This window comes from Sciurus carolinensis, chromosome X (assembly GCF_902686445.1).
Source record: "Sciurus carolinensis chromosome X, mSciCar1.2, whole genome shotgun sequence".
In the NCBI taxonomy this organism is placed as follows: Eukaryota; Metazoa; Chordata; class Mammalia; order Rodentia; family Sciuridae; genus Sciurus; species Sciurus carolinensis.
The window spans coordinates 96767574-96784474 of NC_062232.1; the positions used below are offsets into that span (position 1 = coordinate 96767574).

A 16901-nucleotide genomic window follows, 5' to 3' on the forward strand; every position below is an offset into this window, starting at 1 on the left:
AATTAAGTTTTGATTGTAGGTAGGAAAGTCTATGAAACAGGTTGAATTGGTTTATGCACAGAATCACCCCTCCTCCTAAGAGGGATTTCCAGATTGCAGCAGTGAGCTATCTGGCAGGTGATAAGGTATTTATTATCTGTTCAGGCTAGTGATGAATAATAATTTGTCTGTGTTTTTTTAACTTCATTTTTAATGTGGTGCTTGAGAATTGAACCCAGTGCCTCACATGTGCTAGGCAAGCGCTCTACCACTGAGCTACAGCTCCAGCCCCCCTTGGTTTGTGTTTTAAGGAGAGACTGACAGAGAGGGGAGGGGAAGAAGAGGATTCGGCCAAAAAAGGGAAAACAGTTTGGAAGAAGAACTGGGTGAGGCAAGAGCTGGGGAAAAGGAAAGAGAAATAGAAGTAAGCAAGAGAGGAATGCACAGTGAAGAGAAAGAAGTAATAGAATAATCAAGAAAGACTGAGGTGGGAAGGAGATGCCTCATAGTATGATTGCTGGGAAAAGCCCTCAGGTTTCATTAATGAAACTGGGTCTGAATACCAGTCCTTACATTTTCTAGTCCTATGACTTTGGACACATTATTTCACTTCTCTGTGCCTGTTTGTTGATCTGTAAAAATGGGAGTAATATTAGTACTTGTTTGTAGAGTTGTTGTGATAAATGAAATAACATATAAAGTGCACAGCATGTGGCAGCTACTCAAAAAAAGGTAATTGATATTTTGGTGGTGGTTATTGTTATTATTGCTACGGTCATATTATTATTGTTAGTGACAGTATTGTTTGGCAGTAATAAAGCACAAATAAATCAGTTGCTATAACATTCAGCAATAAAACAAAGTACATGATGAGGGATGCCTCAGATAGCCTTCCAAATGTTAATTTTAGCAAAAGAAGCTTGAATATCATTCTGCAATGGCAAAAGAGAAAATAATTGCATTATATTATTCACATATTATGCATTCAACTTCATATCGCTTTCACATTAAAAGACTTCAGCCAAGCAAAATAATAAATAAATAAAGCTGTATTGTGTACATGATTGGTTTTGTTTGTAGCACTTCTTTTTCCAGTTCTTTAGACTATGAAGTAATAGAAAAATATAGCACAGTATTAACATAAGTATTCTTTGATTTTATCTCTTTATAGGACTCTAGTAGGTGGATTATAGTTAGGTTCCATAATAAAATTATTTTTTACACTTGTTTTTATTTAAGAAGTTAAGAGCAATTATTCTGTGGATCACATGAAGTGAATGATTTCCTTAGATGGGGAAGCAAAAGATTAGGTATTGACTCTTTAAAGGGCCTGATATTGAAAAACTATGGTACAGAGTTCTGGTAAAGCTTATTATTGTGTATGCAAACCAGCAACAAGCATACCTTACAGCAATACATTTAAAAGGAGACATACCGGTGTATCAAGGTGAAGACTAAGTATTTCCCTCCTTTAATGCATCATTACAATAGTAGCAGGTAACTAGGTCAGGTTTAAATGTTTATTCATTGTTACTAACAACTTACAGAATACCTCTAGTGACTTATTCAGTTTCAGCATGATAGAATTTTGCTGAAGAGTTTCCCTTTCCTGGGAGAGAAAATTTTCAGTTTGTGTGCTTCAAAAGAGCAACAAAATCCACATTAGTTCCATTGCCCAGTTGACTCAGGTATACCATATTAAGGATTGGTTTGGTTAAAGAGATTTATAAAAACAAGGTTCTTTGCATGTTATATATAGTGAAGCATTTAAGTGTTCCTTGGGCTGCAAACCCTACATGTTTATTATGCCTTAGAGAATAATTTTTCTATCTTTGTTTCTAGGTCATAGTTACTAAAATCTAGCCCTCACCTTAAGCACCCAGCACTAATTGTCTTCATAAGGATTAGCTGTATCCATAGTAGGACTATGAAAAATAGCCCCAAACTGAAAACAGCTCAAATGTCCATCAGTAAATGGATATGTGAATGGTATTAATGTATATTAATACATTGTAATACTATACAAAGTTTTAACAGATGGACTATAGGTATGTGTAATAGTATGGTAGAATCACCAAAACATAATATTGAGTCAAATGCAGGCACAATATTTCATTCATTGAAATTTCAAAAATTGACAAAAAATATTTATGGTCTTAAGATTTAAGGTAGTGGTTAATGTTGGGGAGGTATGAGGTTGTGATAATGTTGTTTCTTAAACTTGTTGGTAGTTGTACAGGAATGTTAAGCTTGTGAAAATTTATCAAACTGTACACCTACATGATATGTGCACTTTTGATATGCATATCACTTTCTCTTTTTCTTTCTTTTCTTTTTTTTCCCCCCTCTCTCTCTCTCCATTTTTTTTTGTACCAGGGATTAAACCCAGGGTTGCTTAACTGCTGAGACCCATTTCTAGTCCTTTCTTTTTTTCATTTTGAGACAGGGTCTTTCTAAGTTGCTGAGGCTGGCTTTGAACTTGTGATCTTCCTGCCTTAGCCTTCTGAACTGCTGGGATTACAGGCGTGCGCCACTGTGTCTGACACATGTCACACTTTCATATAAAATTTACACTTTAAAAAAGCTCTATGGTATGTTATAGCCAATGTTAAAAAAATCACAAAATTTAGCAGATTCATTCACTTTCTCTGCTTACAAAGCACCACTATGAAATTATGAATCAGAAGCAACCATTTTCTTTCAAGGTTCTCTGGCACATTGTACTTTGTATTCTATAAGAAAGTAGTATATGAGTTGTTTGTTAATTCACTAATTATGTAGTTAGAGAATCATTCCCACCTTGGCTGACAGCAAGAATATCTATATGATTGTCTTTGTGTGTGTGTGTGATTGAACCCAGGACCTGCACATGTTAGGCAAGTGCTCTACATCTTAGCTATGCTCCCTGTCCTGTGTTTGCCTTTCTTAAATAAAATTTGCTTCATAGAAATAAAGGAAATGTTTCTAGAAATAATTAACTAATGTTTTGACTGAATAGAATCCAATAGTTTAAAAAAGTAGTTAATGTCTGATACTAAACCTTTAAAGCATAACTCATGTATACACATTTACTATGACAGGAATTTTTAAAATATTTATTTTACTGTTCACTAGTGGATTCATTTAAACTTTCAGCTGGTGAAATTTAAAAGAGTTCTTCTAGAATAAAATCATCTTACTACAGTGCATACCCATATTTATAGCAGCACAATTCACAATAGCCAAACTATGGAACCAGCCTAGATGTCCATGGATGGATGATTGGATAAAGAATATGTGGTATATATACGCAATGGAGTTTTATGCAGCCATAAAGAAAAATGAAATTATGGCATTTGCAGGAAAATGGATGGAACTAGAGACCATCATGTTAAGGTAAATAAATGGAACTCAGAAGGTTAAGGGTCATACATTTTCTCTTATATGTGGAAACTAGAGAGAAAAAAGGAAATCAAATGTGGAGGTGGATCTCCTAAAAATCAAAGGGAGATCAGTAGAGAAAAGGGACCAAGGAGTGGGAGGTAAGGCGGGAGGTTGAAATGCTGGCGAGTGATACTGGCCAAATTATATTGCTATATTGTGTGCATGTATGGATATGTAATGAAATACCATCAATATGTACAACTATAATGCACCAATAGAAATGAGGAAATAAAGAATAAATACTAAAAAATAGAAAAGAGTTCTTCTAGGATGGGGCTAGAAAATCATGTAGGGGCTCAATAAAGCATTGGGTTTCACAAGATTGCTCAAACGCCTTTTCATTTGCACAAGTTTTCCACATCCAAAGAACTAGAAGAAAGCTTTAAGTAATGAGTCTTCTTTAATTTTGGTCATTAAAAAATATTGAAAGGACTTCCATGGCTAATAACATAAATATATTCTTAGTTAAAAATTGTAGGATGTAACTATTGGATCATTTTTAACTTTGTTTCCTGAACAAAATTACAATTATAAGCAGAGTTTTAGTTGCTGATGACTTATTCCTAAATGAATCTTTCTATTAGTGACAATGCCTTAAAAAAGAAAGCTAATCAGATTCATAGTTATGATGTGTATGTCAAGGAAGAGATGGCCCATAGTTAAACATCCAACATGTATAACTGTGTGAATGGGGAGGGGGTGGTTGCTAATTATGATTTTGAAGTATTTTTCATGAGTAAAGCAGAGCTTGTCATATGTTATTCCAAAGTTAGCCATCACTTTAGTGTTGTCTTTCAGACCATAGCTTAGGCTGAAATTGCAAGTGCCATGAATGACCACATTTTTTTCTTGTTACTCCAAAAATCTGTATAGTCTTCTTATGATCTCTAGTACCTACACATTCATATCCCTGTGACTTGGTTTATGTAGTTCCCTCTCTATTTTGTGTACTCAATTCTATATTTCTTCTGATTTCTGAATCAATAAAATAATTCATAAATACAGTTTCTTCATCAGTTAATAAGTTAGATCCCAAAGAAAAGAAAACATGCTCCTGGTATTACATGATCTCTTGGAGGTGGATTCTAGACCATTTGTCCTTTCCTGTTTTTGATAGCAAAGTCATTATTTGGTCTTGTTGAATAAAACATTTTAATAAACATGTAATAAGTGTCTTCTCTGCATCAGGTTCTGTGCTATGTGCTTGGAATGTGGGGAGGATAAAGACAGTCTTCCTGGTTTCCTCAAAAAAATTAAAAATGGGCCAGGCATGGTGGTACATGCCTGTAGTCCCAGTGACTCAAAAGGCTGAGGCAGGAGGATTGCAAGTTCAAGTCCAAACTGAAAAATTTAGCAAGACCCTGTCTCTAAATAAAAAATATATTAAAAGGAATGGGGATATAACTCAGTGGTAAAGTGTCTGTGGGTTCAATCCTCAGTACTGCAAAAAACAAATTAAAAATAAAACTATCATATGCTACAGCAATCCAACAGCTACTGGGTATATACCCAAAGAAATGGAATCAGTATGTTGAAGACATATCTATACTCCCATGCTCATTGCAGCACTATTCATAACAGTCAAGAAATGGAAACAACTTAAGTTTCTATCTTCCAACAGATGAATGGATAAGGAAGATGTGGTACACGTACACAATGGAATACTATTCAGCCATACAAAGAATGAAATCTTTTCATTTGCAACAACATAGATAACTTAAGAACATTATGTTAAATGAAATAAACCAGGCATAGAAAGACAAGTATCACATGATCTAACTCACGTGGAATCAAAATTTGATCTCATAGAAATTGAGAGTGAAATGGTGGTTACTAGAGGCTGGGAACAGTGGAGTTTGGATGGTGAAAAGTTTGTCAATGGGTATTAATTTACACTTAGGAGCAAGAAGTTCTGGGGTACTATTGACAAGTATGATAACTCTAAATAATAATTATGTATTGTACATTTAAAAAAGCTTGAACAAAAGGATTTTGAAAGTTTTCACCATAAGGAAATGAGAAGTGTTTGGGGAGATAGATATGTTTATATTAACCTAAACACTACACAATGTACATACAGGTATGAAAACATCATGTTACCTATTAACATATAAATTTTATGTTTTATGTATCAGTTAAAATATATTTCTAAAACTTAAAAAAGTCTCCCTGCCCTCAATAAACTCACAGTCTAGAGGACTATAAGCAAATGATTTTACACAATGTAAAAAGAACATAGGATAGCATAGGAATAGAGAGCAGAGGCATCTAAACCTAGTCTTTGGTAATACAGGAAGAACTATTGTGGAATGACCTGGAGAAGGTGACACCTAAGCAGTCTTAAAGGATGAGTAGTAGTTAGCCAAATAAAGAAGAGGTGGGAATTTCCAGAAGAAGCAATAACATAAGCAAAGGCACAGAGGTGAGAAAGAGCATGTACAGGATAGTACATACAGGCTAAGAGTTTGAGACAAAGAATGGCAAGAGATGATAGGAAAAAGGCAGCAAATCATGAAAAGCCATGCCTGGCAATGGGAATACCAACTCCTAAACAAACAAAATACATTCCCTAAAATACTTTTATTTTATTTCATTTTATTTTTGCCTCAAGTGCTCTAATCTTAAAAGTGATTATCCCACTCCTTCTTTTATACCCAAAGGACTTAAAGTCAGCATACTACAGTGACACAGTCACATTAATGTTTATAGCAGTTCAATTCACAATAGCTAAGCTATGGAACCAATCTAGGTGCCCTTCAATAGATTAATGGATAAAGAAACTATGGTATATATACACAATGGAATATTACTCAGCCATAAAGAAGATTAAAATTATGGCATTTGCAGGTAAATGGATGGAAGTAGAGAATATCATGCTAAGTGAACTAAGTGAACCCCCCAAAACCAAAGGTCAAACGTTTTCTCTGATAAGCAGATGCTGATCCATAGTGGGGGGAGGTAGGGAAAAATGAAGGAACTTTGAATTGTTCAGAGGGGAGTGAGGGAAGGGTGGGGCAGTGGGGATGGGAAGGACATTAGAATGAGGCAGATATTATTACCCTAAATACATGTATGATTATACTACTGGTGTGACTCAGCACTATGTACAGTCAGAGGAATGAGAAGTTATGCTGCATTTGTGTACAATGTGTCAAAATGCATTGTACTGTCATGTATAACCAATTAGAATAAATAAATAAATGAATACGTAAGTAAATAAATAAGTGATTGAAGCTTCTCTACTGTGTAACATACAGGGAAAATTGCTCTTTGTTCTCTCTAAATATCACCTACCCCTGAATTTTGATCCCATAATCTTTCTATCTTTCTATTCTTTCTACTTTCTTAGTTGCCAACAGTTTTTGGTGGCCCATAATGAATCCCTTTCATTTCTTCAGGACTTCAATAGTTTGGTAAATGCTATTAGATTTACTTTTCAGCTCACCTTTAATAAAGAGGTGTATGAGCCCTTCACTTTAACCTGTCTACCATAATAATTTCTTCATTTTAGCATTCAGGACATGTCAGTAGTAGGTAATACTAAAAGGCACATACCCATGTGCTCTTTTTCTCACACATGCACATGCATGCATACACACACACACACACACACACACACATACACAAACACAGCAGCCTGTTAGATTCAAGACTAAGTTACCTGAAACTTATTGATACTTTTTCCTTCAAACCTCCCTCATGGACTTTTCTCTACTTGACTGGACTTCTGAAGGCATATTTCTATTGCAAATGGAAATTTCTTGTCAGTCAGTAGGAACAAAGGAACTTCACATAAGATATAGAATTTGGCTCTTTGCTTGTTCCTTTGTGTGCAGGGGTTTGTGTTATGTTTCACATAACTACCACCATCTCTTACTGGATAGATGATGTTTAAATCATTTGAGTTTTTGATGAAAAGTTGTTACATTGGTAAACAGCATTATAATGATTATTTCCTCCCCAGTCAAACTGGGATGTTTCCTTATGGTTTACTTTCTAGGCCTCACCCTTCTTGCAGATTCGAGTCCTTTGTTGGGTTAGAATTTCCCATAAACCTGCTCAATAATTTGTTTGTGTTTGGCTTCATTGAAATACAACACAAAGCAATCCTTGTAAAAGGCAAAACTGTCCCGAAGGCGGAGAAAGAAGCTTGAGACATAGACTCAAAGTCACTGTTTTCAGGCAGAGCCAGCTGGGTAATCTTATCTTAGCTGGCTGCCTTTCAAGGTGCCCAATTCAGGGGCTTTCCCTCTGGGAGCAGTGTCTGCCCCAGGGAATGAAAAGCTTTCTAGAGAGGGGCAAATATTTGGGAAATCTGAGGGCCCAGGGCGGTATGGTCTGTTTAGGGGAATCTTGACTAACAGAATGGGCCCCACCGACTGTGTCTCTCCCACCTTCCAGAACCAGGGGAGATCAGCACTTGGCCCCAGGACAGAGACCAGACTGAGAGGCGAGGTTAGGAGGAAGCAAGGAATCCAGGAAAGGAGGCAAGATTGCTAAGGCACCTGCACAGCTCTGAGTCAAAGGCTGTCAGTCATCCCGGCTCAGGCAGCTCCGCTCGCTCTCTCGCTCACAGCCCAGCCCTTTCCTGGGGCCGGGGCAGGGAATTGCTACATGCAGGATTACCTGGGGAAAAACCTGAGCCTCACTTAGGTCCCTTCCGGTAATTGACACGACTGGGAGCCTGGGAGGGGGAAGGGAGAGCTTCCCTCCATAAATGGTCCCACCCCTGGGCAAGGTGGCTCACTCTGGCAGGTAGGAACGGGGGAGTGTGCACCTGCTACCAGTCAAGCTCAGCCCGACTGTGAGAAGAGCAAGGCGGAGCAAGCCGAGGGACTGAATGAACCATGGACAAATTGAAGTGCCCCAGCTTCTTCAAGTGCAGGGGGAAGGAGGTAGGGGTCTGGGAGCTGCTGGAGGTGTGGAGGGCCTGGGAAGGGAAAACTTAAGAGGGAGGGTCAGTCTCAGGTTTTGCCTTCTGTGGTTGCTCCTTGTTCTCTTCATTTCTGTTCAATTATCTTCAGGTGTGCCTGAGATAGCCCCATGGAGTAGAGGAACAAGAGAACAGCTCTTATTCCGACAGCTAGGAGACTTAGAACTACCTCAACTTGGGTTTGGGAAGTACCCACGAAATCCTGTTCTCTGTCCTTCTCTAAACTGTGGCCATATGCTGGAGGGAAATGTGAAAGTGCACTGTCCTTATCTGACCTAAGGAACCTTGATACCCCACAGCAGTTAACAGGTTGGGAGAGAACCCCTCTCCTCCCACTTAAAGTGCAGAGAGTTGCTCCACCTGGTGGGACAGGAAAATTGTCTCTGCATATTATTCTGTGGCTTTTAGAAAAAAAACTGATTTTATGCTCCAAGACAGGGGAGAAAAGTTAAAGGTTCCTCAACTCCAAACTTCCAAAACTATCTGCACATAAGAAAGGGAGTATATATTTGTAATATTTCAGTAAAAGCTACATTTGATCCTCCTCAAAGATCTGCTACAATCTCAAGAGTGTTGGCTTTTCCTAATTAATCTTTAAGACTTTTGCACTTGAAACCAGATTTGTCCTCTTCTGTTTGCCTTTCATGCTGGCATGACATTTAACCTTTTCACTAAAATTTGGATGATCTCAGCTGAAGGAGTGGTAGAAATATCTACCTACAGATTTTTCCCCCAAGGAGAAAACATTGAGCAAATACAGCTACCAGCAGAAACCTCCTGGATTTTGAAAAGAATTTCCCTTGGATACAATGTACACAGGGTTTGTTCTTTCTTCTCCTCCCTTTCTGTAATTCTATGGATTTTTGAAATTATGCTTCTGTGGAATTTGTAATAGAAAGGTTTCTTTTTTCCCTTCCTCAGAAAGTGACGGCTTCATCTGAGAATTTCCATGTTGGTGAAAATGATGAGAATCAGGACCGTGGGAACTGGTCCAAAAAATCAGATTATCTACTATCTATGGTTGGATATGCAGTGGGACTGGGAAATGTGTGGAGATTCCCATATCTAACGTACAACAATGGTGGAGGTATTCTTTCTTTCTCTTTTCCCTCCAGTTTTGAGTGGGGTGCTCTACAGCCTCTGAGGACATTTAAAGAGTTCATAAAGGTATACAATAGTCTGGGATAATGGAAGGATGAGAAACAAACATACTACCTTTATTATTAGACTGAGCTACTAGCTCAAATTAGAAAACTGGTTTCAAAATATTCTCTGATATAAACTTGATAAATTTTTTTATCATTACTGAGCTTCTAATTTAAGATCCCATATAATCTTCAACTAGGACTTTAAAAAGATGTGTACATGTTTCTGTGAAAATTGTTCAAATTCAAGTTGTGTTTTGCTTAATTTATAGCTAAATAAAAGAAAAAAGAAGGGATATATAGTTCTATTATGAAGCTCAAATGAATTGTTTGCTTAACTAAAATAAGACATTATATTTTGGTAATTTAACTGTGGAAAGAGATGATAAAATGTAATTAAATGTTTAGTATTTTAAACTGCAGTCTTCAGTTATATATATTCCAAATTGAATTGATCATGTAGAAGATCCTTCTAAGATGCAACAGAGTTTAGTTCAAGGCTATATGTTTTATTCTTGCAACACCATTAAGGTAGACTCCATTAGAACAAGAAGAAAAAAATAACTGAGGTCATGCAAAGGGAAATAAAATGAATTGCACAATTCTTTAGTAATGTTGAAACATCTTTTCACTTACACCATATTTTATTTACTTGTAATTACAGGTTCTATTAGAAGTGTAGAGGTGACAGGCCATCATATTTCATAACTGGGTACCAGTGAAACTATGCCACCATAATTATTTTTTCTTAGTACAATAGGAGTTTTTTGTGATATTTCAATGTTTTCTTTCTTTTTAATTTGATGCATTAAAATGTTCACACTCTCCTTCAGAGAATTAAGAGAGGAGAACTTTACTAAACACAAAGGGTAGGTAGCATAAAATCCTGTTTGTAGGACTTAGGTCATTCAGTAGTGGGTTTGATGTAAGAGTTGGCAAATGAGTCAGGAATCCCAATCTGTTTGGTGTCTATGTCCTAATGCCCAGTGTGGTCAAGAGAAGCATTAGGCTCCTTTTGAGCTTCTTGACTTCATGATTTGAATAAGAAATTCCCTGTGACTTGACAGCATACATTCATTGAACAATTGCCATTAATTTCTAGAAATTACATAAAACTAATGGAGACTTTTAAAATATTGCCAAAACAAAATGGTATTATTTAACATAGGCTCAATCATTTTTTGCCACTTTCTTTAAAAGTTAATATGCCATATTGACTCTCAGTTTTTAAAGATATCATTTTGGTAGTAGAGGATCTGGGTTCTCTCAATTCCTTCTTTTTTAAATTCAAGGGTAGAAGAGTAACATGAAATTCAAATTTGTTAAATATTAATAGATCAGGTTTAAAAAATATGGTTGGGTTTGGAAAACTATTGCTAAAATCTGGAAACATTTTTATCTGCAGATTTTTAAACAGTATATAAAAGAGAAATTGTCATGTTGTCTTAAGATCTAGATCAGCAGTATTAACAGTCTGTGGCCACTATATTAACAATTTATTAATCATAGTCATCATTGGTAACAAAATACAATATTGGGGGTTAAAAGTCATATGTTAAATTGAGGAAAATTATCAATTTTTTAAAAATACCTGTCCATAAAAAAGGCTAGTAAAACTTTATTATTGTAGGTAAGCAGAAATATTTGTATTATTTTTTATTCATATTTATCATTGGTAGGACTTAAAATTCTATTAGTCATAGTAATGATGGTATAACAAATTGCAACATCTATACAGACATTCTTCCCTATGTCTTTCAGGGTTAGCATTAAAGTAAAGCCACTTAAATATGAGTCTGTACTTGATTGTATCATTTTGAGTAGAATCTATTTTAAGGGCTAGAAAACATGTAATTCATAGGTATGATGTTACAGCATCATAATATGAAAAATACTAGAGGAAAATTATATACATGAGTAAATGAAATGTACCTCATCCTATTTTTATCCACACTGCTTTTATTAAACTTTGCCAAGACATCCAGAATAAGTTTAATATTCTGATAAGTTTAATATTCTGTCCCTAATTCAATTTAAAATCTGGTAAAGGTTTTCATGAATAATATTATGCCCCAAAAGCAGGCAGAAAGAAAACAAACTAATAAAAAGTTTAAAATGGGGTATGTGTGGGAAAGGGCTAGATAATTTAATATGGAAGAATTAATATCTCTGAAATTGAAAGTTAACTATTCAGTTTAGATTATTCTATCAAAACCAAAAAAAAAATCTTATTGAGTAAAGAGCCTCATGATTATTTGGAGAATAATAAACTTAATCATAATAACTTCTACTGTGAAACACATTTAGCATTTGTACCCTAAGTCTTAAAAATAGGCCACTTATTTTTAAAGAAGAAAGGAGGGGATGGAAGTTAACATTGAACATATGGTATATGCCTGACATGTTGTCAACTGTTTCAATATAGGCCCAGTATTTGAACCCTTACCAGAAACTGTTGAGTTGGTAATTGCTCTCCACTTTTATGAGGAGCACAGGTTCATAGGTTAGATAAACTGCCCCAGGTCACATAACTAGGAAGTGAGAGATCCAGCGTTTCAACCTAGGTCCCTCTGGCTCCATAACCTATGATTATTCAACTCCTCTAGCTTACTTTTTATAGACAATTGTTTTTAATAATTGCAGTCACTTCATTAGGTAACATTAGCATGCCCATTTTCTCATAGAAAGCAATAAGTTTGGGGCCCGAACCCAGAACACACTGATTCTACTGTATCAGGAGACTTAAAATGTTATGCTGGTTGTCAAAGTGCCATCAAGGTTTTGGAATGTAATAGCATTTTTGTTCTTTTTTTGCCTTTTCTAGGTGCCTTCCTGATACCTTATGCAATTATGCTGGCATTGGCTGGTTTACCTTTGTTCTTCCTAGAGTGTTCACTGGGCCAATTTGCTAGTTTAGGTCCAGTTTCAGTTTGGAGGATTTTGCCATTGTTTCAAGGTTGGTCTTAAAATATTTTCAGCATCATGATTATTGGTCTATGTGTGCATATAGCTGACTTCACTATTTGGAAGAAAAAGTGTTAAAATTTGGATATGTTTGATCTTATAGAAGTTGAGGACAGAATGGTGGTTACCAGAGGTTGGGGTGGTTAGGAAGGAGGGAGGGATATATGGTTAGAGTTAGGAGAAATAAATTAAAGAGATCAATAATCTACAAATCTGTAAATTCAGGAGTCATAGCATGGTGAATAATTATTGACAATATTATACTCTCAAAAATAGAGTAGATATTAAGTGTTCTTGCCAATTTAATGACAACTATGTATGTATTTGTTAATTAGCTAGATTTAACCATTCCACAATGTATATACACTTCAAACATTATAAAAAATTTATACAATTTTATCTGTCAATTGAAAAAATAGAAAGCACAAAAATAAACCCTGCCAAAGGCGGCAAAGAAGCATACATTGCTGTTTTTCTGTATTGTTTGAAACAGTGAAATTTAAGAATGAAATGAATGAAATGTTAATTTTTATTTGTTTTAGTGTGGCTGTAGATATGGGCAGGGTTACGAAGGACAGTAAAGATGGTTGTAAGGATGCCACCATTTTTTATTTCCACCTTTTGAATTATTTTGGCATAGTCCTGTTGTACACTTACTTCACAGCTCTGACTTTTTAAATAATTCATATGCAGACTTTGTCTCACTGTCTTTGCACATCTTTTACAAAGCCTCATTCAGAAAACTTGAAGGGCAGGTCACTATTTTTTCTTGGATCCTCCTAGTAGGATAGGATACTCATAAAGCTGAAAATGCCTTAATTGTTATTAAACATCAAACTGCCTTCCTCTCTGAAGAATAAATATCATGTTAGTATTTGCTAGCTACTGAAAACTATTTGTAAAAATCTCAGTGGGACATCAAAAATAAATTCGCGATGAGGTGAATAGAATATTGTACTGGAAGACTAGAAAAGCTACTTTAAAAGGTGGTCTTAAGCACTGGAGTTATATTCAGGATGCTAAACTGCATTTAGAAGCTACTGAGTTAAAGAAATTCTGGAGGTTTAAGTTCAAATTTTCACTGAATTATATAATTTACTTTATGTGTACTTGTAGAAATATTGTACTATGTCCCTTCCGAACATTAATTCAGATGTTTCATTTTCTATTTGTCAAAATGTTGGTTTATAGATGAAGATGTAAGTATTGGTCAATGTGTCAACAGGATACGGGCTTTGAATGTTTTTAACGTTCACTCTGTCCACTCTGACAAGAATTGTAGACTTAATAACGAAGAGTAATAGACATAGGCTTTATGTGAATTTGATGGCTTAATACAGGTCTTCTTCCCTTGACCTTAATACCTTTTCTAATCAAATGAAAAACTATCTCAGAAAACCAAAATAAAAATAGTTTTAAATTTGTGAATAAAACTACTCAGAGAGTATCACACATTCCTCATCCCTGACCTCCCCTAATCCACTCCCCCAAAACGAAGAAAAATAGTTATTTGAAATAGCCTTTTAATTTAAAATAGATTTTGTAGAAATCGAGATGTAGCTTCTTTTTATGAATTAGTACAATAAATTTCAATTAAGTTTGTTTAATTTTGTTTTTCTCCAGGTGTGGGAATTACAATGGTCCTGATATCCATTTTTGTGACAATCTATTACAATGTCATAATTGGTTATAGTCTTTACTACATGTTTGCTTCTTTTCAAAGTGAACTACCATGGAAAAATTGTTCTTCTTGGTCAGACAAAAACTGTAGCAGATCACCTATAGGTAAATTTTACTGATTTAATTTTTAAAATATTATCATCTTCACATCATTCTTTCATTTCTTCTAAATAAGATTGAAGGATTAAATCCTCCTGAGTAGGAGAAAAGTAAGAAAACTGGAAAGTAATAAAGAGAGAAAAGTGGCAGCCATAATAGTGGGAGTATGTGTTTCGGGGAACAGTAGGTGTTATTAATCATTGGGATACGTAGCATCAATTCGGGTCCAATTTTAAGTAGGCCATAGTCATTGGTTAAAACAGAATATAACATATATGATCTGAGGATGGATTAATGTGTTAATATTTCAGGGCAGCCAGGAACATTAAAGCAGGTCTAGGAGTACTTCTTGCAGGCTTAAGTCCTGGGTAGAAGAGAAGCAAGAAAATGGGAAACTGATAGAGAAAAGTGCTAGCCATAATGTATGTTTCAGGAAACAGTGGGTTTTGTCCATGTCAATATGATACTAAACTTTGGGATAAGTAGCATCAATATTGTGGGCTATTACCATTATGATTACCTATACATATCAGAGGTTAAAGTTATAAAGATTTCATACTTCTGAGAATTTGAATACATCAATTTATCTACATAGTTTAGATAGATAAGTCCACCTATTAAAAGTTTTAGAGCACTAAATCTCAATGGAAACAATTGTTACTCTGTAACTGTTAATAGTATAAGTACTATCACAGTTTAAAAGGGCAAATAGTATTATAGTTACTCCAAGCTTAGGAGTAAAGAAGATTTAAGATGCTGCATGTACATGATTTATTCTACTTGTAAAATGTTTTATTCTACCTTTACCAAGTTAAAAATTTAGTCAGTAACTTAAATATTTACCAGTAAATTTTTTCAGGAAAGTACTCTTCAGAAACTCAATTCATATGTGTCTGTATTTCTTTTTTTTAATCATTTTTAGTAACTCACTGTAATGTGAGTATGTATGGTGAAGAGATCCTACTGAATATTAGCTGGGTAGATGCCAACAATTTTACCTGCATGAATGGCAGTGAAGTTTATCAGCCAGGGCAGCTACCAAGTGAACAATACTGGAAGTAAGTACATTAGCGGATTTACTTATTAAACAGATGTTATTAAAATTTTTAAATTAAGTTTTCAACAGGGTAGAGGATAACTTATGACCAATCATAATCACATTTGGGAAGGAAACAGTAGAGTCAATTAAATACAGTTACTAAATATAAAATAGGGGAAAGAGAAGCAGTCAGTGGAGTATCTGACATAAAAGATAACTAAACAGAATAACATCATGGACTTATCTTCACTTCATGTAAATTCCTGCTCCAGGCCTTCACTATCTGTTTAGTTTAGTTTGTTTGTTTGTTCAGATGGTATATAAAGAAAACTATATTTGATGCAAATGAGTTTTAAGGTGTAACTTTTACTAGGTTTCAGAGAAGTAATCTATACTCATCCTCTTCATTAAAGAAAACTCACCTTAAAAACAATTAAAATAAAATTTAGAACTAGTAAAAAAAATTTATAAAGAAGAACAGAATAGTGATTGGTCCCTTCTTTAACTCATAAATAGAAAAAAGGGGGAATCAGCATATTTCATTTGATTCAAATGTTTACATGTTTACCTATCCTAGGTGAATAGTAGTTATCTGCAAAGTTAGCTCATAGTTAACAATGTTTCTCCTATAAATGAATTATTCAGTGGGCACAACACTAATGATCTATTTTTTATTTACCAGAAAAAATAGTGTACTTTTAAAATTATAATGAGCAAGTTCTAATAATGAAAATTTGAATGATAGGTAATATTGGGAGCAAAATTGCTTTTTAAAGCTGCAATTCCTAATTATTTGTCTGGCTTACAATTGCCACTGTATGGGCTAGAGATATTTGGGGTTATATTTAATTTATTAACTTTAAATCAATTCTCTCTCCTTATACTGATCTATTACCCTTACCTTACATCCTTGGCTCTACTGTTGAATGAGCTTGTCCTCATCTACATGTAAATGCCCTATATGACTTTTTTATTTTAATTTTTTAAATTAAATTTAATTTTTTAAACTAATTCAGAAAAAACATAAATTGTACATGTTAATGAGCTACCATGTGATATTTCAAAACATGTATACATTATAAAATGTTTAAGTCAAGTTAAACATAACTAACTCTTCAGTTGTCATTTTTATTAGAGCATTATAATCATACATAATAGTTGGGTTTATCATAAAAATCATATATGCATTGAATTCTTTTTCAGTTCAGAATCCTCACCTTTTCTCTCCCCTCCACTCCTACCCCATTCTCCTTTCTCTACTGGTCTTCCTTTCACTCACCCTTTTATTTATTTTTGATTGGTTATTTCTACTCATATATAAAGGGAAATTCCCTGTCATATGTTCATATATGCACATAACATGATAATGTAAGAATTAATTACACATTTCTTCCCCTTTCCCTTCCCTCCTCTCTCCCTCTCCATCTTCTTCTATACTACTGAGCTTCCTTATATCTTTGTAATATCCAATGCTCCCCATCCTTCTTTCCTTTATTTTAATCTAGTTTTCACATGAGAGAAAACATTTGACCTTTGACTTTCTGAGTCTGTCTTATTTTACTTGGCATGATGTTCTCCATTTCCATCCATTTATAAGCAGATGCCTTAATTTCATTCTTCTTTATGATTGAGTAAAACT

At 34.8% G+C, this 16901-nt stretch overlaps 1 protein-coding gene across 1 annotated transcript in view; it reads left to right on the top strand.

Annotated features, from left to right (window-relative positions):
* Nucleotides 1-8171: 8171 nt before the first annotated feature.
* The window catches only part of Slc6a14 (solute carrier family 6 member 14), a 28264-nt gene continuing 19534 nt past the window's right edge, over nt 8172-16901 (top strand). Inside the window, exons 1-5 of the mRNA XM_047536213.1 lie at nt 8172-8297; nt 9257-9422; nt 12305-12436; nt 14068-14229; nt 15146-15281. Coding sequence (XP_047392169.1) covers nt 8250-8297; nt 9257-9422; nt 12305-12436; nt 14068-14229; nt 15146-15281 — 644 coding nt within the window. The 5' untranslated portion in view covers nt 8172-8249. The remainder of the gene's footprint in view (nt 8298-9256; nt 9423-12304; nt 12437-14067; nt 14230-15145; nt 15282-16901) is intronic.